Source organism: Carassius carassius, chromosome 18 (assembly GCF_963082965.1).
Source record: "Carassius carassius chromosome 18, fCarCar2.1, whole genome shotgun sequence".
NCBI lineage: Eukaryota > Metazoa > Chordata > Actinopteri > Cypriniformes > Cyprinidae > Carassius > Carassius carassius.
In genome coordinates this window covers 7777534-7802843 of record NC_081772.1, presented here as the reverse complement: position 1 = coordinate 7802843, position 25310 = coordinate 7777534, and the positions used below count along the sequence as shown (strand labels likewise).

General features: G+C 36.2%; 1 protein-coding gene across 1 annotated transcript in view; it reads left to right on the top strand.

The window, feature by feature from the left end:
- The window catches only part of LOC132092257 (vacuolar protein sorting-associated protein VTA1 homolog), a 31163-nt gene extending 6738 nt beyond the window's left edge, over positions 1 to 24425 (top strand). Inside the window, exons 2-8 of the mRNA XM_059498419.1 lie at positions 7428 to 7522; positions 9932 to 10059; positions 12277 to 12352; positions 13924 to 14035; positions 20030 to 20212; positions 21914 to 21991; positions 23933 to 24425. Coding sequence (XP_059354402.1) covers positions 7428 to 7522; positions 9932 to 10059; positions 12277 to 12352; positions 13924 to 14035; positions 20030 to 20212; positions 21914 to 21991; positions 23933 to 24075 — 815 coding nt within the window. The 3' untranslated portion in view covers positions 24076 to 24425. The remainder of the gene's footprint in view (positions 1 to 7427; positions 7523 to 9931; positions 10060 to 12276; positions 12353 to 13923; positions 14036 to 20029; positions 20213 to 21913; positions 21992 to 23932) is intronic.
- Positions 24426 to 25310: the final 885 nt, after the last annotated feature.

The following is a 25310-nucleotide window of genomic DNA, read 5'->3' as shown; positions in this document are numbered from 1 at the left end:
ATGTTTCCAGCCTTTTCCACTTTGTGTTTACAATGAAAAGACAGTAAGTCTGAATTTGAATTTCATTTAATATGAATAACGTTATTAGGGCTGAAACGATTCCTCGAGTAACTCGATTACAAAAAATGATCGAGGCAAATTCCTCATGTCAGGTTCTTTTGCAATGATTTTTTTAATGTGACACAACGCGTTTACGTCCCTCATAAAGCGGAAGGAGACACAAGCACTGCATCCGAAATCTTACTGCAAGGAGTCAGCAGTGTTTTGATTTGAGGACGTGGGCAAACGTAAAGAGAACGTGGCATGTGTCCATTGCAAGCATAGACAGTAAAAGAAATGGACACAGCGACCCCATTGGAACTCAATTGAGACAAGTGAAGCCCATTTTTAGCGATTTTTAGCACTTCCGTTTCTGACGCGCAGACTCAAACTAAGCTTGATGACGTCAGCAACCTGTCTGACAGATGTAAATGTTCTAGTAGCTGTGCGTGCAAACTGCCATCGTTAATCTTGCAGAGACAGCGAGCTTGAGCGGGGAGTTCTTTGGCGTGAGTGAGCAGGAGTAAGTATTCTGATTAATTATTTTGTATAGTATTTTAAAATGTAACGCCAGGGCTTGTATCTATGGGCTTCTCTCTTGACGTCTCCCCGATTGCCTGCGAGCTTCTCCTCCTGTCTGTACGGTAATTTCTCTACTTTGCGACAGAGAGTCGAGTGATTATGACGCAATCGTTAGCCTATTTTTACAAAAACTGTTTCTACGGGGCCATAATGTAACATAGAAGGTAATGGAGCCCTTTATACATTGTCGTGTATCTTTAGAAATAAATAATGGACAAATGGAGTCTTTAAACGCCGCAGATGTAAAGTTATTCGCTGTCAAAGTGACGCCAAAATGAATGGGAGTCAATGGGATGCTAACGCAAGTGAAATTCTGCTACAAGATGGCGGCACGCAGCCGACTTCAACTTCCGGTCGACTTCCTTCCCGCCTGATTGCAAGATAGAGCTGGCATACCACAACTAGGGCCCTATGATTTCCGCGATGCAGAAAACGCGGACGGAATCGCGGAATCCAGTCATAAAAAACGGAATTTACAGTTAAACGTGGAATGGCACGGAATTTGCCAAATTTTGAATGAATTAATCAAAAATAGGTCATTGCACTTCCATCAAATCACGATATGGACTAATATCTGTAAATATCAAGCCGGAACAGTCTATTTAAATATGAATCCTGCATGTTCTGCGTGTCTCTGTTAATGAATGGAGCAGAATCGCGTCTTCATTCATTAAACACACGGAAGCGCGCTTGACGCTCCGGTAATTTCAGCGTCTGCTTTCTCACTAAATAAGACGTGAACACATGAACAACATCTCCAAAACTGCTCTGACAGTCACTTCATGAGAATTTGACCGTTTGATTTGAGTAAAACTAGCGTCACATCACATACACAGAACTGTAAAGGTACTCCAACCCATCAAAATAAAAGTCCGGTTAAAGACTATTGTTAAGCAGAATGTACATAGCCTACCACTAAAAACAAAAAAAAATCTAAATTATTTTGTTTTTTAAGGTTTAATCACACAACATTTTCCATGTTTGATATTTAATAGTAAATCCCCTTTGTTTACCAAAAAGTTAAGTTAATAATCAATAGTTAAAAGCTAAATTAAATTAATGTTTTATGTGTTTAATGTGCATCTCAGAAAATGCTTTATTTAAAACCCCAACTGAATGGCACTTAAATGCTCTTAATTCATCTGTCAACTTTCTTGTCATTGTTCACAGTACAAGTACAGACAGAGAAACAATGGGTAATAATTAAATGTTTATTTTTGATGTATGCATTGCATTCTATGCATTTAAAAAAATAAAAATATTTTTTTTCTAAAAAAGGAAACTTAGTTGTTCATTTTAAGAGACCTGTGACGGTCACGGAGGGACCGCACGTTCAACATTTATGTTAATACGCAGAAACACACACCGAGACCGTTTGGTGATACAAGAGTTTATTGTAATTATTGATCAGAGAGTGAATAAAATACCTGCAACCCTCAGGCCACACTCTCCACTGCAAAAGTAAACACAGACTACCTTCCATTACAAAGACATTCACATTTATACTGGTGGCCAGCACCATTACCACATGTGGAGGGACAAACTCACAGAAAACACTTTACACATGTTCCCTTAAATATACAGAGTCTGAAAGAAACATATTGGCATGATGTTCTACTTAATAAATCTACTTTGATGTTATTAATTCGTTCCCATTAAACAGGAAATAACAGCAACAACTCGGCCACGTTGCCCCTTAAAACCCCACGCTCAATTAATACATGGTAGATTCCCACCCTAAGCGAAACCAATAATTCCTGCCATTGTTTCTTACCAGGACTCTAAAAATCATTGGACAAACGCTACACGGGAACAATACACATAGTTTACAGGTATTTCATTCACTCTCTGATCAATAATTACAATAAACTCTTGTATCACCAAACAGTCTCGGTGTGTGTTTGTGCGTATGTGTGCGTATTAACGTCCATGTTGAACGTACGGTCCCTCCGTAACCGTCACAAGACCCAGGAGTCTTATTTTCTCTTGCATAATTAATATTGCACTTTAATTAAGCAAAAACACATTTTATCCGATTACTCGATTAATCGATGGAATTTTTGGTAGAATACTCGATTACTAAAATATTCGATAGCTACAGCCCTAAACGTTATGCTTTCCTTATGTATGCATACTATGCTGAATTTTTTATTATTAAATTCAAAAGATAGGCTAACATATATTAAGTTAAAACATGTATCCATGTTTTTTATTTGAAAAAAATATATATTATAATAATAATAATCTTGCTCCTTTTCTTGGATTTCAGTATTTTTAATTATGTACCAATTATGTCTTCACAGTATTTCCATTAAAATACATTTCTTACAAATATATATCATTTTAATGACCAAGTAAAGACAGTTCTTAAGTTCACATAAAATTTCTCTCTCTTAGTTTTTTCATGTGACATTTAGTAAGTGGTTCATACTGATGTATCTCAGTGTTTATTGGAAGATGATTTTGGGTCATGTTTAGCCACAAGGGGATCATTTCATCCCTCTTCATCATACGATGGCAAGCTGAGAATACTTTTTAAGCCCTTATCTTTTTAATTTCCTTTGGGACAGCATAGGTTCACCTAGGTGAGATTTTAAATTGGTGAAAGTGTGGGTGGTACAGATATTATCTTCATTAGTGGAGCTTATCCCAAAGGATCTGGGCTTATTGCCTTTTTTCCCAAATGTCCCCCTTAACACTCCCTTTTAACTTAATGACTTTGAACTTGTGCAATAGCAATTGATTGTTGTCTTGTCTTCCAGAGACCCCATAATGAAGACTTTGTTTGCGCTGATCTTTCTCGAATTCTAATGAATAAACTCTGCGCTTCCTGTTTCATGCTTTGCCTTTTTTTTTTTTTTTTGTTAGGTTCTATTAATTGATCAAGACTTGTAATTTCATTCATTAATATTAAAATAGGCTGTTGGGGTTAATGCTCTTCATTGATGTGTGAACTGAATGTACTTCATTCTGCATTTGAATGTAATTTTATGCTCTTACGGCAGCAAGTTGTTTGTCCTGGCAGATGTAGCTGTGGTATTCAAAGTGTGCATCAAAGGCTTGTGGTACCCTTTTATATATATATTAGGGGTGTGCACGGATAGTCGAACATTCGAATATTCATTCTGCTCTAATTATTCGATAAATAAAAATGATATTCGAATTTAAAAAAAAAAAAAAAAAAAAAGGTCACAATAAAACCTAATTTGGTCACTTTCTGTGATTCTCCACGGCATATTTGAAGCTGTATGCAAGCAAAAAATAATTAATGAATGAATAAGGGGCCGTTCACATATCGTGCCTAAAACGCGTGGAAAACGCGCCGCTTTCTCCTTCTTTCCAAAGCGCTCGGGCAGAAGTGCTCCTGAGGCGTCTGCCGTTGCTAAGCAACAATGACGCGCTCTCTCCATGAAGACGCGGAAATTTCAGCAAAGGATAAATGGATTTGCAGCACAAAAAATCGCTTTCAGTAGCTCTGCAACTAAATTTATTTCAAAATGGCAATCCATATACAGCTATGATCAGCTGTTCCTTCATCTTGGCTGAGCTTTCAACGTTGTTACGGGAAAGGATGAAGCTGAATGTTTACTTCTTGTCACATGACCTGCGGTGCGCTTGCGGCTTTCTGAAAAGTTGAGATGTTTTCTGATGTTGATTTCTGAAAAGTCAATGCGGTGCGGACGCGCCTGGAAAAAACGGGTGCGTCGCAAGCGCGCAAAAGACGCGATATGTGAACGGCCCCTAAGAACTGCGGTCTTCTACAGTACTTCAAATATGCCGTGGAGAATCACAGAAAGTGACCGAATTCAAGAACATTGTTGCGGCATCTCTCAAGCAACGAATAAACACAGCTAACTTGGAGAATGCAGTGAAAACTCCTCTTCTAGCATCTGCCCTAGATATTAGGTTTCTCGATTGAAAACATGAGAGAAGTAAGAAAAAAAAAAACATTTTTGGACATTATCAGAACATTTTCCTTGATGCGAGTGGTGCGGATGCAGCCGCCGACACCAACGATGAAGAGGATGCAAAGCCCACTCGTCGGAAAAGGCTGAGCCAGTTCCTCAGCGATGATTACAGAGAGTCCAGCCGAGACGAGTGGGAACAGTTCTTGCTGGAGCCATGTATTCCACCAGATGAGGATCCCATTTAGTGGTGAAACGAAAACACGAAGCGCTTCACAAAACTTATTCGCTTAGCACACCGTTTTTTTGTGAGTCCCGCCAACGTCTGTGCCGTCAGAGCGCGTTTTCTCCGCGGCCGCCCTTATTGTTAACAGACTAAGGAGCCGACTTTCCCCCGATCATGGTTACATGCCCGTGTTTCTTAACAAGAACATGTACAATAGGGAAAAAAAGCAATAAAGATTTGCTGACAGTTTCAAAGTTAAGTGAAGGCTACTTTCTACAATAGCCTAATTGCTGCAGGCTGCTTTACGTTTTTTCTTTGTTCCCTTTTTTTTTTTTTTTTTTTTTTGCTTTTAATCTGTACTTTTGTTTGTTTGCATGCATTGTTAAAGGTTTTCAGCTACAAAACACGATGTGTAATGTTTAAGCTTATTGTGTGTAAGCTTGTTCAAAATAACGGAAACAATAAATGTTGCTGAAAAATAACGTCTGTCTCATTAAACTTAATTTAAATAAACGAATATTCGAATATTCGTTTTTTGTGAGCTCAAATATTCGAATGTGATATTTGCGGAAAACGCCCATCCCTAATATATATATTATTAGGGCTGCACAATTTAATCGATTTTCTAATCATCTAATCAATTGTGGATGGATGCCACATTTTTGCCACAAATTGGCAATTAATCGTTCAAAGTCCAATTATGTTATTCTGCATGATTAAGATGTGCTTTTTATTTCTACATGTTATCTTAAGGGTTTTTTCCCATTATTTTATTTTAGTTTTAGTATAACATTATAATACCTTTTATATTTTTATAATACCTTTTATATTTTATATATTTAAATAAGAAACCAATCCGATGTATAGTTGACTTTTGAGGCTTAATACTGTAGAAAAGCATGTTTTTTCAGTTCTAGTGTTTTCATAAAAAATATGGCATGCAGTTGCTTCAAACAATGGTATAAACATCAGTCAATTTAAATTGTGATAACCACAATTAATAATCATAATTAATCAATTAATTATGATTTTTGTCATAAACATGCAGCCCTAATATATATATATAACTTTTTCTCACTTAGTACCATGTATAACTTTAGTTTATTGTACAAAATGAGCAAGAGCTAGTGAGAATTCCATTGCATCAGCCTCATATGGCCAGTAAAATACCTTGAAAACATTTGCTAGATGTATAGACCTGAGCATGTTTGGTATTGTAACTCTAACTAGTGTTCTCTACATGTTTCTTTACATACTGTATATGTTTTTTTTTTTTTTTTTTTACCATCTTCCACTCATCATACTTTTCCTTACAGTAACAGTCAAACATTTGGACACTATTTCCTTTTTCACATTTTAGGTCAGCAAATATTTTAAATAACGTAAATGGAAGTATGATGCGATGGAAAAATGTAAACAAAACTGTCTTTAGCCGTTTCACTATAACACTATAAATATATTCTTTACATTGATAACAGTTTTGCACATTCTTGGCATTCTCTCAACCAACTGTAAGAGGTAGTCTGGTATGCTCTTCTTCTTGTTCAGCAATGTAGGAATTCTTTTATACTGAACACATCAACAAATTTTTGTTCGTTTTGCGAAGAAACTTTCAAAAGTACTCAAAAGGTCATGCTTTAAAGGGATAGTTCACCCAAAAATGAAAATTCTGTCATCATTTACTCACCCTCATGTCGTTCCAAACCTGTATGAGTTGCTTACTATCTATCCCCTTAAGTCATGAAAAATATATATCCAGTTAGGTGTGTCTAGACATTTGACTGGTACTGTATATTGAGTGGTAACATGACGTGCAGTTAGGGTTGGGTATGATTTGGATTTTTTACAATGCTGGTGCCAAATTGATACTTTTAAAATGGTACTGGTGCCTGAACCGATACTTTAAGAAAAAAAAGAGCTTCAAAATGAAGGTGGATGTCATTAAAGAATGGCTTTTTTATAACAAAAAAAAAAAACACACACAAAAAAAGGATTATCATGTGTACTTCAAATTTCTTTTGAGAGAAGTATTATTTTTCCTATCTTTACCCAAAATAGGATAGATTGGCCATTTTTGAGTGCTATAAACACATGTAATTTCGGTTTCATTCATATTAGATGCCAGAGGATGCTCTCACACATAAACTTCACATATTCTTTACAGAAGTAATAGAGCTCATGATCTTCCAGCAAATCCCTAATATGGGCAAAACATCCAGCTATTGCTATAGCTGAGTAAAAATAAGAGAAACATTTTGAATGATGAAACAAAGACCGTAATCACTCAATATATGGTTTGTGTGTTCTTCAAGCCGTCTTGGGTATTTGCATATTTGCATCATAATCCACTGCTAATCGACATAGCCTTTATTACAATATAGAATTTATTTTCTGCCTTAATCTGTGATAAGAAGCCACATCAGATCACAAAAGGATTTTTTTGACTGACTGAAGTTGAATCACAATGCTTCTTACATCTGTTTTGGAGCACCGGAGTGGAAATATTTCAATCGACAGCCCAGCCATTTAAGTGGTACCGAGATGAGGCACCGATATTTGTGTTCTGATTTGGTCCGGTACTGTACATACCAGTCACAGGTTTCGGTACCCGACCCTAATTGCAGTGACACTGATATTGAAAGTAAAATACTCCTCTCATGTTTAATGTGTTTCAGGTCGACTTCATGCCATGCAGACAGGAATGAAACTAGATAGCAAAACACCAGAGTGCCGAAAGTTTCTTGTGAAACTAATGGATGAATTGGAAATGGTAAGTCCTAAATGTTTTTTTTTCTTATATACCTCATTAACTCATTAAGCACACTGTTCAATTGACGTGAACTATTTATAACTATTCACATAAAGGGATATTTATAAAATGTACTGCCTCATCTTGCAGTATGGTGATGTTTTCAGATAAAACTAGATTCATAATTATAGACTCCTAGTTCTGGTTTTGAGTTCTGTTGTTTATGTGGCATAAGCAAAAAATGATGAGTGAACTTTTGTACTAAGGCCACTGTATTCACATCACAATTCAAAAGGCTGAATTTATAGGTCTCCTCAGAAGGAGAACAGGAAGCTATGAAAAAAACATAGCTTTTATGCTTAGGTGCTGTTATAGAAATTTAAGGAACCAATTAGATGTGAGTGGAGACCCTGCAGTCTCTAGAGCTCGCTTTTACTATTACCTCAGCTCAGTTCATTAAATGTCACCGAAACGGGAAACGGCAACCTGTGGAGACCCAGATCCTGGTGGGCACATCCGGTCAAAAGGTCTGAAGCATACAGTGTACTGAACTCTCATTTAGCACAGTTCAACCTGTCTGAAAGGATGGTGCTCTGCTCTTTAATTATGATCTGAATCATCCACCTGTCATTCAGGGGATTATGTACAAATTTATTTTTTGCTTTATTGCTATTTATAGATTATGTATAGGAGCTGTGATCTTAAAGGGATCGTTCAACCAAAACTGAAAATTCTGTCATTAATTACTCAATCCTGTCTTTCCAAACCCGTTAGACGTTTGTTCATCTTCGGAACACAAATTTAGATATTTTTGATAAAATCCGAAAGCTCTCTGACCCTCCATAGAGAGCAAGGGTCCTACCACAGTCAAGGCACAGAAACGTAGTAGAACATCGTTAAAACACTCCATGTGACATCAGTGGTTAAACCATAATTTTACAAAGCTTTTTGTGCGAAAAGAAAACAAAAATAACAACTTTATTCAACAATTCTTCTCAGCCAATTATGGACTCATGGCTTCTAAAGTATTTATAAAATAAAAAATTACTTCTAATTCTCAGTGAACTCAAGAGTTTTTGTCTCATAGATTTACAGCACAGAGTAGTGTAAGGTATAAGGTTCACTTTACCTATATCATGCTCTCGTGCTAAATATCAGCATGTTTTGGCCCAAAAACACACAGCACCTTCTTTGATTTTCTTAACAGAACAAGCTTCCTTTAGTAATAGTGTTAAAATGAGTGTTTTTTTCTGGGGGGATTTTGGGTAAACCTCATGGAATCGGTGTGCATAGACTAGATCTATTTTCAGGGCTTTGATTTAGTGTGCACTGGCAACTGAAAGCGTCCAATCTCGCTTTCCGCCTCTGTGCTGTTTTTGCAAACTTCCTTTTGACTTATACTTTTATATTCTTCTGCAATACAGCACAAGTGATGTACTGTGCCTTCACAATGCTTTTTCATAGAATAGGTAAAAATTTCATTAAAATGTGAACAGTGAGTCCATTCAGGCGCCTAGGTTCCACCTGTTGAAATGTAACCAGTCGTATTTGCTTTACTGATTTTACAAGGAAACCTGACGCTCTCTAGCAGACTGTAACATCACAGAGAGGAAGGCAGAACCCGGGGGCCGCCAACTGACTGAAGCTTTTGCGTTTGGGTGCTGGCCATTCCAAACCTAAGTAAAAGACCGGGTTACCAATATCTGTGTTACACTGGTTTGTCGAACACATGATTAAGGCTGCAGATGTGCTGAAACGTGCGATTCCTTTTGATGTTGCAAATAAATCTTTTTTTTTTATGCAGGAAGACCTCAAAAATAGCTTATGTTTATATAATATCTGTTTAAAATTTATTTTTAAATTAAGCTACAGCACATTTATTGTCAATGTACCAATATGGAGAAGAATGAAGGCCATGAAGACAGTCTTGTTGAAAACTCTGGCTAAAAAAACAAATGAATATACAGTATTTAGATTTGGTGCTGTTTCAGTATTATTAGAAGTATGGAAAACATAAGCCTGCTTCAGTCTATGCAATGCTATTGTCTGTTGCATTTTAACCATTTTCTGTGAATTTTGTGGCTACAAATTCATTCAGCTGGTGTCACAGAATGGATCATAATAATAGCTGGGTGAATGACTCCACTAATTACGTGTGGGCAACCCTCTAGAGGGACCCTCTTTTGCAACAAAATTTTAATTACACTAGGCTTCTGGAGTGGAATCAAAGTGGCCATGGAAGTCATGCAATGGAAAATAGAGGTTTGGAGGGTAATCATCTAGAATCTGTGATAAATGATGAAGTAAACACTCTTTACGGTATCGCACATTCTAAAATGACCTAATCTGCATAGCACTTAAGATTACATTACCATTACCATCAGTGCTGAACATGGAAAATGAACTTTTGAGTGGTTCTTTGTGTTTCAGATGAAGAAGGAGCTCAGTGGCAATGAATCCATCTCGCAGGAAATAGTTGGCAATGCCCACATTGAGAATTACGCCTTGAAAATGTTCCTCTACGCAGACAGTGAAGATCGATCAGGACATTTCCACAAGTAAGTCAGGGTCTGGATTGCATTAGTTTGCCAGTCCCCAGACTGTTCAGACTTGAAATGTGTTGCTGTTTAAATGTGCCATCCTTAATTACAGTTTTACCGAACTGTGACAAAATAATCCCACTGTCACTTTTGTACATACAGAGAGTGAGTAGCAGGCTAAAATTAGCAACAAAGCTAGTTCTGTATAGGGCAGTTGCCTGGGAGTGAGACGGCATGGATTAACCAGGTGTAGCGTTACAGGTCACGGCAGTATAATGAAGCTGTTGTGGACAGTGGTGTCATAAGCAGTGCAGTGATGGGTCCAGAAGCTGAATACCTGGCAGTGATTCAGTCCTCAGGTCATACAGACTGGCACTTCCCAAGGAATTTGAAGTAATTGTTAGTTTGGTTGTAGCTAGATAAAGTGGAGTACACATTTATAAAATGTTTACCTAGAAGTAAGACAATCTCAGAAATAAATTTCTGGATGTTGTCATTGATATAGGAATTTTATATTCGATGCACAGGAAAAACCTCCAATAGTGAATTGCGAACAAAGTCTTATGCTGCTGCAAGAAGAAAAGACAGGTTCCCTCTATGATCTCAAAATACATTCTGAAATGGATAAACTTTGGCATTTCATGCCCATTTTGCCCTTATGCTCTTTATCCTCTTCCTGCTGATGAGGTTTAGAGAGAAGATCTATCTTACTGTAGGAAGCTGTCAGACCTGCATACACTCCCTGTCCAGAGGCCACTCTTCAGGATGTGTTCACATACTCAGGGTTTGTTCGAACAGTGCAAAAGGTGAATCATTGTGTGCTTTGATTTTACTTTTAAAAGGCACTGTAGATCATGACATTTATCCTCATTCTGGAAGAACAATGCTTGTATTGTCAGCGAGTTCCTTTAGGTTTTCTTGAACATGAATGTATAATTGTAACCCTAAAGGTTTTATAGAGAGTGAGGTTTTTCTCACAGTGATCAGAGCAGCGTGCCTGAAGATGAAAGTGTACCAAAAGGGCTTTAAATCAGAGACTGTTTATAAGAGACATGCCACTTCCTCCATCCTCAATACAACTATATAAGGAAAACCCGTAACGGCAAAGATGGCGGTTGTGTGCACATGTCCCGCCCCTCCCGCTGGAAAGCCAATCATCTGCTTTTAACAGTCAAGCAGGGAAACATTTAAGCCTATCGTCTGGTTCCACTGACGTATGCACGCAGTTGATGAACCCTTGCGCATGCGTAGTAAAGGTATAACCTGTGGGGAAAAAGGCGTTTTAAACCTTATTTTGGGGCAAAGTCATCAAAATTTTTCAGCGATTTTTATCATATTTCACTGCTGTTTTATGTCCCGGTGACCAGTGAAAGTGCAGTTCTGACTCTCTGCCCATTCATTTAGATAGGAGCTGGTCTTGTTATTCTGAAATAGCTGCCCGGAGGCGTTGCCAAGATGGCGGCCGAGTGGCACGACTTGCCTGAAAGGACTTTGTTTAAATGCATCACTTTAAATGATATTTGTTTATTTTCATTTAAATAGGATATTCACTTGTCCCACGTGTCATTTCATGGTTCCTTATTCTAGAAAGTTTGAACGTTGACATGTTTCATTAACAGCAGAAGTGTGACTATGATTAATATGTCCCAGGATGGTAACAGGGAGCTGTTGTATGAGTCATTGCATAAGTTTTCATAGGAAATAAAAAAAACCCTGCCTAAACCTTTGATGATTGACATTTAAGTAAGAAAACTACTTTGGGTTACGCAGCAAAAAAAAAAATGCTGATGAATAAGTGAATAATTTCTTTATTTCAGTCGTTCACAGTTTCTCAGAAAAATAACACCTTATTTAACAATATTACCGGTTACAAAGATTTATATTTAAAATAAATGCTGTTCTTTTGAATTTTCTTTTCATCAGAAAATCCTGAAAAAAAAAATACATCACTGTTTCAAAAATATTTAGCAGAACAACTTTGGTATTGCCATTTACGTTTTAAAATAAATGAAAACAGAAAAGTAATTTTTAATTGTATTAATATATCATAATATTACTGTTTTTATGTTTCTTAAATAAATCTTACTGGACACAAAGGTTTGAACAGTAGTAAGTGTGTAAAATCCAGATGTTGTTTGCTTTACACATCTGCTTTGAGACATGTGGCTTATTTGTTGTACTTTGAGAATTTAATTGACTGCAGTGTTAACAGTTTAATGTGTGTTTTTATCACAGGAATCTGATCAAGTCCTTCTACACCTCTAGTCTTCTGTTTGATGTTTTGAGTGTCTTTGGCGAATTAACAGAGGAGGTGAGTCACCGTGGGTCCTTTCAAACCCTACTTTTTCAACTGGGTAGGTCTGTATTTTGACGCCAAGGCTAGTATGACAACGTTTTGTGTTTAAGGGACATAAAAATGGGCCTGAGATGTGTTTCTTGACACAGACCCCCTGTTTCTGATGGCACAGACACAAACTCACCTAATTTAGTGGAACGTGAAAACGTCTAATGGAATCAAATATGTCATTAGAGCCATGTTCTCGTGTTCAAATCTGAAAACTGCTACAAAAACATGAAAAGGTGGAAATTAATGGGAAACTATAAAGCTGAGCCCAAGGACTGACAACGCCTCACCAGATTCAATGTACACATAGGTTTTGAGAGGCCAATTCTTGGCAAACTTGTGCCTGGAAAGTGTTGTTAAACCACCAGTTGAATCGGTGTATTTCCAGTGTGCCTATTAGACCATCCCTACTGGTCGCCATGGCCGCAGATGTCTCTTTTATACAGAGGGAAGTGACCTGTGTCCGAAGATGGACAATGTTTCATTGAGTAATCTTTGCTCCCTAAGGGCCAGACATTTTCCTACTGTAGAGAGCTCATTGAATTAACTGTTGAAACAGTGTGCCTTCTCTGTGTAACACTAACCCAGACAATGAGCTCTCAGAATCACCCTCCATTACTGTGCTGTTTCTCTCCGACAATGTCACAAGGAGTTGTGCCATATTACATTACATAAGGAAAGACTTGAGAGGACTTAGTTCTGATGTATGTAAAAGTAGAAATAGATAGACCCTTTTAATGGATTTGAGCTGGTGGTGTAATTACAGGTGTCACCACACTTCAGACCGTTTAAAATAAAGCCGATATACTCTGAAATCATTAGATGATAAATTGTTTTACAGTACAAATTCAGTAATTATAACTCTTATATTAATAAAAAACTGAATGCATTGCATTCATTTTTTATACTGCAAAAGATTGCTTTATATCATGTATAGTCCTGAATCTAAAATAGCTGTTACATGTACACATTTGTAAATACATCAGTTAAATTCTGTATTAATTTAAATAAAGAAAATATATGCTGTCAATTAAAATTTTTCCAGATAATATTTTAATTAGTACGAAGTATACATCTTTGTTCTTAGTCTTACATCTAATTTGTGGGTACATAACATCAAAAAGTTTGAAAACACCTGATTATTGTTTATTTAATAAATATTGGTGTTTTTTTAAACTATTGCATATGCCATTCAAGGAATTTCTTTTTTCATCATGCATTCACGCATATAACAGTACTTTAAAACATTAAATCAATTTCAGTGCAAGCTTTTCATGTCTTATTGCCTTATTCAAAAAATACTAAAAATAGTTTTCATTAAACTTACATTCATAAGGGCATTTAGCATAATCATAGTGATGAGTGAATCATTTGTCTGTCAAGTGTTATCCATGTCATGTCCAGACAAAATCCTGACAAACAAATCAAATCTGTGCTTTTAGTGCCTATTGTGTTGTTGGAAAAGTTAATTAATTGAGCATTTCTTATCTTAATGATTGACTTACTGAATGACTTTTCACATGTTCTCCTCTATCCAGAACATCCAGCACAGGAAGTATGCAAAGTGGAAGGCAGCCTACATTCACAACTGCCTGAAGAATGGTGAGACTCCGCAGCCAGGTCCTATTGCAATGGAGGGGGAAGCATATGGTAAGTGCTGATATTATATCTGCTCCCCCAGAATGATCCTGTGACTCCCATTAAAAAAATAACATCAGTTGGGAGGCTTTCCTCCAGGTTAACTAAGTGGCTTTCTCGATGTGAGTCTGTTGTTTCTAAATCCGTAAATGTTAGCACATTGTGTGCCTTATCAATTTTGTGAAGAACACAGGAGATGACCACCCTGTGACCTTCCCCCTGTGAGTCAGCACAGGCTGCTATTTATGTAGTGATTATTTAAACAATCACGGAGTGGATCAGGGTTGCCACACATTTTAATAGTGTGAAAATGATCCACTGTTGGCTAATCTAACTGTTTTAAGTACAAGGTTAGTCATTAGGAAGGAAAGGGCTGAAGATTGTCAAGTTAGGGATACACACAGAGAATGAATGCAGAATTAAAATGTGTCCTTAAACATGAAGTGAAAAAGTAATACCTTGTTAGCACAGTGTTGTTCCCAGACATACTGATGAAAAAAAAATGGATAAAGCCAGCTAAAAGTTAGATCTTGCCTGATCGAGAAAGTACTTTCCAATTTTGTTACTTTTAGTAAATTGTTTGCAGTCTGTGTGTGTGCCATCTGAGATGGAGTTTGAAATGTTTTTCTAAATGTTTTTTTTTTCTTTTTTTTTCTTTTCTATTTTCTTTTTAATTTTTTTATTTTTTATTTTATGGAGTTACATGAGGCAGAAGTTTTATTTGGAAAGGGAAAGTGTTACACAATATGGCAACCCATTTCCTCTTGAAACTTTATTTAAATGAATAATCATGCCAATAGCATATAGCCAATAGCATATAGCAGGGCTATTCAACTTGATCAACAAGTGAGCCGAATGAAACATTCATCGTGGCAAACCCGAGCTGGAATATTTTGTGAATGAAAGCAGCAGAGAACAGTTACATTAATATTTTGGTAACATTTTACAATAAGGTTCAGTTAGTTAATTTATTAACTTGCAAGAACTTGCAATGAAACATACATTATTACAGTATTTATTCATCTTTATGTTAGTCGATGAAAATACAGTCATTCATTGTTAGTTCTTGTTAATTCACAGTGCATTAATGTTAATAAGCACAACTTTTGATTTTAATAATGCATTAGTAAATGTTGAAATTAGCGTCAAATAAGATAAGAGAATTCTATAGAAGTATTGTTCATGCTTAGTTCATTTTAACTAAATTAGTTAACTTATGTTAAATAATGAACCTTACTGTAAAGTGTTACCAATATTTTTGGTAATTTTATTTTATTTTATTTTTTATAGCTGTCTTTTATAACATTTTGCAGTATTTTTGACAAACATTCCCAACTAGGATGAAATTCTGAATGAATACAGTAAATTAGTTTTCTAAATTGATCTATAACATAATAGAATAAACAGAATAAAGCTGACTGATTTCAAGTAGACTGATTCAAGAGCTATGCATCTATTTCATAGTGCCTCTTCACTTTGTACTCTTTCACTATGAGTGATTGACAGTTTACACACACATTCTCCACAGAGTGCATGCAAAGGCACGTTTTCACTGCAAGGAAAGCAGTCTAAGAGAAATGGGGTGAAAAAACTAGCAACCTTAAGCGGGCCACCACTCCTTTTAAACAGATGGAATTAGCTAAGCGGGATGCCAGTTAAGTAGGCCTGGAATCGAACATATTTCTAAAGTAGAATATACAAATTGATCTATTTGTGAAAGCCTTTTGCAGTTTACCAACTGTTACCAACAATATGGTTGCGGTTTCATTATAAAGCATATCTTGTTTAGAGATCATGTGAAAGTGACCATTTGACTGCAAAATAATGTATTTTAGAAGATGTGAAGAATGTTCCTTGTTCATGTGGAGGTTAAAATAATGCTTGGCGGTGGGATTTAGTTAGATCACTTTCCCCTCCACATCTGCAGGGCGTGCTGCTTTTGACCTGGCCCGCTCATGTCAGAGATGAAGTCATCTGTAGTCTAGGCTGTTGGAATATACACATGCATGCACAGTATGTTTCTGTATTATGTGATATTTGTTATCATCACTGTTTTTATTCGGTGCAAGCTGTTTTATTTTTAACTGCTGTTAAAACTCATGTAACAAGTGCTTTCTTCATGTTGTAATAGTATTAAAATTGTATTTCTTGAGCTTTACACCTAGCAGCTGGGCCCTTCTTGTTAAGTAGTGACCTCATGCTTGGTTATTCCCACTGATGTGCAGCATTGCCAAGAGAAAAATTATAGCATGCTTTTGCATGGCAAAGTTTGAGCACAGTATCACAGATCTATCTTATTCCATGTGTCCGTCTAATTGCCTTTCCAAAAGGGTCCCTCAAAAAAATTATTATAACAATATGCCAAAATGTTTGTTTTGTATAACAAACACCAAACCTTGTTTGAGGTCAGCTGATTAACTGTTAGTTTTCTGTTAGTCAGGTTATTCCCGTGTATGCTGGAATTTTTAATGTAACTCCAAATGGATTAATCTGAAAGAATATATTCAAATACACCTAGGATGGCTTGAGGGTGAGTAAATCATAGGCTAATTTTCATTTTTGGGTGAACTATCACTTTGGCTACGTTCACACTTCAAGGCTTAATGCTCAATTCCGATTATTTGAAAAAATTTGATTTTTTTGCAAGGCCGTTCACATTTCCAATTAAATGCGACCTTTTGTGATCTCCTGTGTGAACGTGAAATGACCCAGAAGTGATCCGCATGCGCAGAAGAGTACTCGACGCTCAACGACGTCACTCGTTGTTTGCGGAAGTAGCTAACGTTAAACATGGATGTCAACAACAGTGTAGTCAACAGCGGAGCTCTTTTTGCAATATTAAAGTTATTTTCCCAACGGAGCCAGCACAATTACAATCTTCTCGTTTTAAGAAGAAAATAAAAAAGGAGGAGAGCAAGGTTTTTGGCCATGGCGTTTTGTGGAGCAGTGTTAGCAACGTCGTTACAGAGAAACGTGTGGGTGCGGAGTCGCAGCCAGGAGTGGTGGGATACTGATGTGAGTGGCTTCACTAATACAGAATTCATCAGTTTATCTTCTCGTTCCCGCCTACTTCAACGCAGACGTATGACGTTTGTAGCGTATCAATGACGTACGGGTCGGATACATGTGGCCTGGCCGTTCAGATGGAGGTCGCATTTCAAAAGATCGGATACGTATCGGATTCAGGACCACATACCCAAGTGGCCTGTGTCACATTTAAAAAGATCGGATCTGTGTCGTTCAGACTTTCATGAAAAGATCAGATACAGGTCGCATAGGGGCAAAAAAATCGGAATTGGGTCGTTTCAGCCTGCAGTGTGAACGTAGCCTTTAAGAACCATATTAATGGTATTGCATCCTTGCACAGCAAGCACGTCTCGGGGCTTGATTAAAAAAAAAGGCTTATTTGAAGGAAAGAGAACTGATCTGTAACAACTTTCTCAATTAGTATACTATTCCTAAGACTCATCTACAGTGTTTACACCAGTAGCTGTTCGTTTCCTGGAGCAGGCTTTGCACCCGTGCCATGACTCCATGGAAAGTAAAGGGTTTCTTTATTTTAGCCTGTTGAGAAATTAAGGTCAAACTGAAATGGGCTCTGGTGTCAGGACAAGTACAGCATGGAAAAAAATGTGAGGTTTAAAAATTCTGTGAAGAACATGCTCTAGACATACTGAAATCATTGTCTAAAGGACTCTTTTGTAGTAATCAGGTGAAACTGTGGATTTTGGACTGGTTTGCATTAAGTAGATTATATAAGCAAGGTTGGCCTATATTGAGACTCATATAACAGGCATGACCATGTGCATACATGTACATTATGATAATGTATAACATTATAACTTTATGTAGCATGACTGATTGCAAAACGTGATTTGGACATGCTTCAAATTGAATTATTCCCAGTAATGACTGCCTTTTGCCCTGGCAAATTAAATACTTTTATAGATGAACATGACTACAACATTCCAAGCAATTCATCTTGCATGTAAAAACAATTGCATCTGTTCACAATTTATCCATTCCCTCCCTGTCGCTAATTAGCACAGAAAACATTTTTCTTTTAAGTGTAATGTAGGTCACAAATTTTGGCCAGCAGCTGTACAGTTTGGTTGAGCACAGGCACTTTTCAGAATTCAGATGTCAGCGCAGATCAATAATAAATAGAGACGTATTTGCAGAGAGAGCTTCTCTTAATCCTCATGTTGACTTTCACAAATCCATAGTGTGCTTGAGCCAATGTTGGTTCCCTCTCCATCACCTTCCTACTTAAAACAAAGGGAGTTTGGACTGTTTTCATCAGTGAGAACTTTAATGGAGTTTTAAAATAAGTTTAACAGATCAATCTCTCTAATGCACTGGACAGTGAAAGGTTGGGTTCTATATTATGGATTGGCACTCAATTTGAGTACCCTGAAATGATCTTTAAAACAGAATTTTTTCCCCCTTTTTAAAAAAAATAAAACTCTCCAAAACATAAATCACATTGATGAGTCCAGCGAAAATGATGCACAAAATAAAGCTTATTTAACGTTTTTTTTTTTTTTTTTTTTTTCATTGGTTACAACTTTTCATATTTTTCTTGCTGATTTATCGGACAGGAATTTGACTTTTTCTCCAGGTTCACAGCTCTCAACACTGTTTAGAGAGGGTGTGAATTATATGTGGATTACTCGCATAGAATAAGTGAACATTAATTTTCCATGTGCTGTGTAGTTTTTATACTTTGCTGGTCTTTTTTGTAGTGCTACCATTGTGTAATCACAGCGTGTATTTTCACTATAGCAGTACAAAGCTATCTTAACTATAGACTTTCATGGTCATAGTCTGCCAACTTATGGCCTTTTTCACAATTCCTTTCACAAATCTGCCTACAGCATCGCTCTGAGAGCAAAACTCTCCTCCAAGATTGACCAGGAATCTCCCTGATCTGTGGCTGATCAAGCCCCTTTTCACAGAAACCATATAAAGGCCATATTTTCTTAATAGAATAATGTTTGTTTGACTTGCCCCACCCTTATTATTTCACAGCTGGTTCTGAAAATAAACCCCCTGCCTGACACATGTCTGGGGAAAGGAAAGTTGTCAAAAAAGCATGTTTAAATCAACCAAATTTGGAAATGTTTTTCATATGCTTCATTTACTTGTTCCCTGTGATGAAATGTTATATTGAAGTTTTGAAGTCCTTGTTATTAAATGTTGCTGATGCAAGCAAATACATATGGTGCTAACCTCTAAACTGCGTTTTGCTGTAATATATTTTTTGCGAAATCGAATCTGCCCAGTGGCTTGAGAAACATTATGAATGTGGGATTGTTGTTAAATTTTAAAATGGAAGGACCCAGCCACAGTTTGTTGAATTTTTTTTTCTTTTTCCTTGTTCTATTTATTTATATTCATCACTCATTTTGTGGTGTCTTACGGTTCAGCTTGCAGTTGATTGAAATTGGTTCCGTGCTGTCCTCATCAACCTATTCCAGGGTTTTGAGGAAAAAAAAAAAGTTTCCAGCTCAAATCACGCTAAAACGTCACTTGCATAATAGATTAGGCTGATAAAATTCCATGTGTCCAAATTTCATATTTTTATGTTATTTTTGTTTACCTGTGCTGATATGTATCCCCTTGGCTAAAGGAGGTTATTGTGGTAACCTCCAACAGTTGACTTGCGGTGAGGCTCATCTTTTCCATGATTTGTATTCATGATAAAATTGTGTGAGAAATAATGCTCTGAACATAGGAATCTTTCAGCACTGAATGGGGTAATATGAAAAAAAAACACAGAATAGCCTGATTAGTGTTAGCAGGAAACAGAGCACCATTAGTTGTGGAAAAATTACTCTTGGAAGGAAAACTTCTTTCCGAATTTCATAAATTCTATCATCACTCCCAAAACAAAGGCTTTTTAAGGGAGTGAACTATCTGGATGCTTTCACGACAACCTTAATGTTGACAAAGCGTAATGCTGTTTGCATGAACATATTTGCTTGTTTTTTCTCTTTACTTTAGATGATGAATTCGGTGCCGAGGGTGGTGGTCCTTCACAAGCGCCTGAAAATCTTCCCCAATCTCAGCCTTCTTTCCACGGCCATCCATCAAATCAACCCCCAGTGTCCAATTTCAGTAATATTCAGATACCTCCTGGGTCACACGCGCCAGCCAATACACCTGCAGAGGTTCCCCATTCAGAAGGTAAGCTAGCTGAGCTTAAGTATAACCATCTGTTTCAAATCTATGCTGTTTTTTTTGCACTTTCTATTCATTAAAGAAATCCTGAAAAACAAAATATCACTGTTGCCACAAAAAATATTGCACAACACAACTGTTTTAACATTGATAATAGTTAGAAATGTGTCTTGAGCACCAAATTAGCATTTAGAATGATTTCTTAAGAATCAAAGAGCAGGAAATACTGGAGTAATGGCTGGTGAAAATGTAATTTTGGAATCAAAATAATATATTTTTTAACATTAAAATATTTAGTTATTTTAAATTGTGATAATATTACACAATATTACTGCTTTTACTGTATTTATGATCAAATAAATACAGCCTTGGTGATGCAAAAGAGACTTCTTTCAGAAACGTCAAACAATCTTACCAATCCCAAATTTTTAAGTGTTAGTATGTACTTAGGGATAATGGGGTTTTTTTCTTCCAGGAAAAAGCCATGCATTTGACAACTAAATTATTTCAGCATTTGCTCGTTTAGTGTGTGCAGCGGTTGATGAACACTGATTGTCATTCATAACAGCACAAATCCCTTGACTCAAATGTAGAGGTTAATTAGTACATCTCAGAGGACTGGGACTGAGCTGTAGTGTATTTGCATGTGTATTTCCCGTACCTTAGGGTTCCTGTTTTTCTTTCTAAAGCACAGAAAGGCAGACTCAGGGTCCCCATGAGGGGCATGTTTCCCCTGGTAACTTCTGTCCTTTGTGATTAGTGCTATGGCTTCCAGATACGGAAATTACTAATCTGCAACATGGCACCCTAGAGGTGCAACCACTTAATTTTGATCATGCATAGCATTCTCTCATTTCCTTGCTTTTGTATTTGACTCCATGTCCGCTCTCAGACTCTTTAGATTAAACCAAAATGAACTTTGCTTTTTATATATATATATATATTTATGTGTATATGTATGTATATATAAAGGAGACAATGTACATTTAACTTTTCCGGCCTCTTATTGCTGCCTGTCCCAACTTTTTTGGTGTAGCTCTAATGAAATAAAAAATGAGCCGATATTTGGCATGACATTTCAAAATGTCTCACTTTCAACATTTGATTATGTTATCTATATTTTATTGTGAATAAAATATAAGTTTATGAGATTTGTAAATTATTCCATTCCTTTTTTACTCACAATTTGTACAGTGTCCCAACTTTTTTGGAATCGGGTTTGTGTATACTGTATATATATATATATATATATATATATATATATATATATATATATATATATATATATATACAGTACAGACCAAAAGTTTGGACACACCTTCTCATTCAAAGAGTTTTCTTTATTTTCATGACTATGAAAATTGTAGATTCACACTGAAGGCATCAAAACTATGAATTACCACATGTGGAATTATATATGAATTATATACATAACGAAAAAGTGTGAAACAACGTGCGTGCGTGCATATGTATATATGTATATATTTGCTAAATAAAATGCACCTTTTGTTCTTTTCCTCTTTGGAAAGATAGTGCTCAGCCATAGCCGGTAGCTGAGCACATCTAAATCAGTTACAGCGGTCTAAAATAAATGGACTACTTAATTCATCCATTACAGTTTTTCAACATCCTATCAGCCATAATTTGAAATGCAAAAGTGCATTCATGGTCATGAGCTAATGGACTTTTTACCCTCTTTTTGAGCAGCAGATCCCATCAAACCAGTGCCCGTTCCACGAACTATGCCAGTGGTTGATCCTTCACTTCTAAACAATACCCATGAAGGTAAGCTTTTTGTTTGAAGGTGACTCCTCTTCACTGAAATCCATTCTCACCAAAGTCAGCAAACAGTCATAACATAAAGGATAGAACCTCGTTTCACAGATATGATGGACCTAATTTTCTGCTTATAAAGCCAGAAGAGAAATTAGACATTGCACTGGATTTTCTGAAATAAATTAAGGCTTTATGGGAAGCAGATTGAGAGTTTTGGCTCTCCATAGTTGGTGGGGACGGCCACAAACAAGGCAAAATTACATTCCCTTACTACCAGCCATTGTGTCACTGGAATGTACCTTTAAAAAGAATCAATACCTATTGTGCCCAAAGCTACTGTTGGCATTCAGCCTGCCAATTAAATAATTTAGCTAATTAGTGAGCTCATTTCATTTACAAACACTGCCCATTATTGCTGCAATTGCCAGAAATAGAGCAGATTGAGAATTTTGTATTGCAAGACCCAGATACAATTTTGAGTTGCTTTTCTAGCCAAATTAGACATGTATACATTAAAAACAGAGCATCTTTTTATATTGTTTTGGCTAATTAAAGTCTGTCTGCTATCATAACTGGTACCCAGACCGGGAAAAATAAGGAAGATGACAAATAAATATTAGTCATTAAGTAAAACCTCAATGTGAAAAGTTTGCAATGTCATACTGCAAATTACTTGTCCTTTCTGAATCATCAAGGCTTTTCTAAAAACATATAAGCCATGACATTGTCTAACTGGTTTGAAAGTCTACACCGAATGAGACACTAATTGGTGATGTAAAACAAGACTCTGAAAGTGAGGTGATTTTTCATGTCTAAAGTGCTGTTTAAGTTAGTCTTCAGTTATTTATGTGCCCTTTTCCATTGATCAGCATTAGAAATAGAATTTTTGTAAAGGACACACAGTGTGAAAAAACTCATGAACCAGTGTGAGTTCCATAAATGCACAAATACACCTTCTGTTCCACATTTCACCCTCTCTATGGCCAAAATAAATAACGACCAAGGTCATAACATTACCAGTAAAGTAACTTGTTGAAATGTTCTTGAAATCAAGCATTTCAGTTGAGATAGTTCTGTGGTTATAGTCTACCCAGACTTTGTGCATTTTGTAGTAATCGAGGTGCAAGCAGTGCTTTTGAATGAGGCATAACTGTATTATGGTTAAATATTAATACTGGAGAGGAGACAGGATCTAGAGATCTTTTTAGGTTCCCAGAAATGCTGTACCTAAAACTATTTTGAAAGCTCACAAGTGCTTTGGTGGTCGTTTCTGTCCAGTTCATTATTTGGTTCCCACATTATGGATTCAGCTCAAACTGTCACTCTGAATGTCACTGTGAGAGCCAGCATAGTTTACATTGTGGTTAAGGCATTCGTGCACCATGACTATAACATTTCGCATGCCCACTGGCAAATGACTTTAGTATTCATAAACTAGCTCAACCTCAGCTCACCCTATAATTTAATGTGCTGGTTGGCACTGGAGAGATATGCATGTGTGAAATGGGTGCATGGCATTCCAGGCAAGGTATCTGGTGATAACTATATATAAATAATTTATATATTCACTAATGGTTTATTAATGACTTAATATATACTACCATTTAAAAGTTTGAATTATATGATTGATGAAACAATTGATGTGCTTAATATTTTTGTGGAAACAATTATACTACTTTTCAGGGTTTTTTTGTGGAAAAGTTGAAAACGGCAGCATTTTTACCATCACTTTTGATAAATTTCAGTGTGTCCTACTAAATAAAAGTATTTATTAAAAAAGAAAAAAATTGTACTGCCCCAAATTTTTCAACAGTTATGAATGTATAGTTTAGTGTGTGTATATATATATATATATATATATATAGAGAGAGAGAGAGAGAGAGAGAGAGAGAGAGAGAGAGAGTGTGTGTGTCAAGTTTGTTAACTAATGTAAACCTTTTCTTTTTACAGGTGATATGCGGCTCACACCAGAACACTTTACGCAGGCTCAGAAATACTGTAAATACGCAGGTAGTGCACTGCAATATGAGGATGTGGGTACTGCCATCCAGAATCTGCAGAAGGCCCTGAAGCTACTAACCACTGGCAAATAAAAAGACCATTGTGTTGTCCTTCTTTAAACCACTGTATCAGAGATCTGGCCAGAGGAGTTGAAAAAGGACCTTTTCCCTAGCCCCATCTGTATCAAAAAGAGACCACCCCCCCGCTCCCCAATCACTCAATACAACATCTGTTTCTGCCATAGTGGATGTCAATAGTTGCTCATTACTAGACCGATAAAATACAGATACAACACTAAATAATCAGGTGCTAAAATTCTGAGGAGCTCATACATATTTAGGTTTAAGGTGGTTTTGTCTTTTTTTTTTTCTGACATCACAATAATTTGGTTAGATCTTCATGGACAAGGTAACATGTCTGAATAGATATCTTAAACAGTAACTCTCATCTTACCTCAGGCTCTCTAAAACGTAAGCTTTAGAGACACTTTGCCCTTAACTAAATTTACTACTTTCCGTTCACTTCTATGTACACTATATGCTTCAGGTGGAAGGATTCTGTAGTTAGATTACATGGTAACTGTTTACTGACAATAGTTATGCGTTGCTATAATCAACAATAAATCATTTTTTGGTCAACTCTTTTATTGGTAATTTGCAGTGCATGTTTCCTTTTTAATAATCCTAATGAAAAATGAGCATCTCACATTTTGATTTTTGGAGCTTGATTATAAAATTTAATTAAATGCTGCTTTCCAAGGTGTATGCATTGCCTCATGTGAACGATAAGCATTTCACACATGCAGTCATAGAGCATGAATGAGGATTGTAATGGTGTTAACTAAGGGTCTCTGCACAGGCAGCTTTAAACAAATCACCGGCAATTGAAAACCAAATGAATTGAAAATGTGTGCAGATTATTTGGCTAAATAAAATAAAATTAACATTTTCCTATTGGAGCAATTTTCACTACAGCATAATAATAAAAATAAAAATAATAATAATAAATAAGGTAATTGCAACTCATCTTTACAGTTTAGATATAAAAATTATAAAAAAAAAAAAAAAAAAAGTCAGAATTGTGAGATATAAACTTTTTTCTTGCAATTCTGAATTTACATCCCTCAATTCTGAGTTTATCTTATTGAGTTTTGAGTTTACATCTCGCAATCACTACTACTACTATTACAAAATAAAAATAATTAATGCTGTCAAATGATTAATCACTATTAATCACATCCAAAAGAAGTTTTTGTTTACATAATATATTTGTTTATATTTATTGTGTATATAAGTAAAAACACATGCATGTATATATTTAAGAAAAA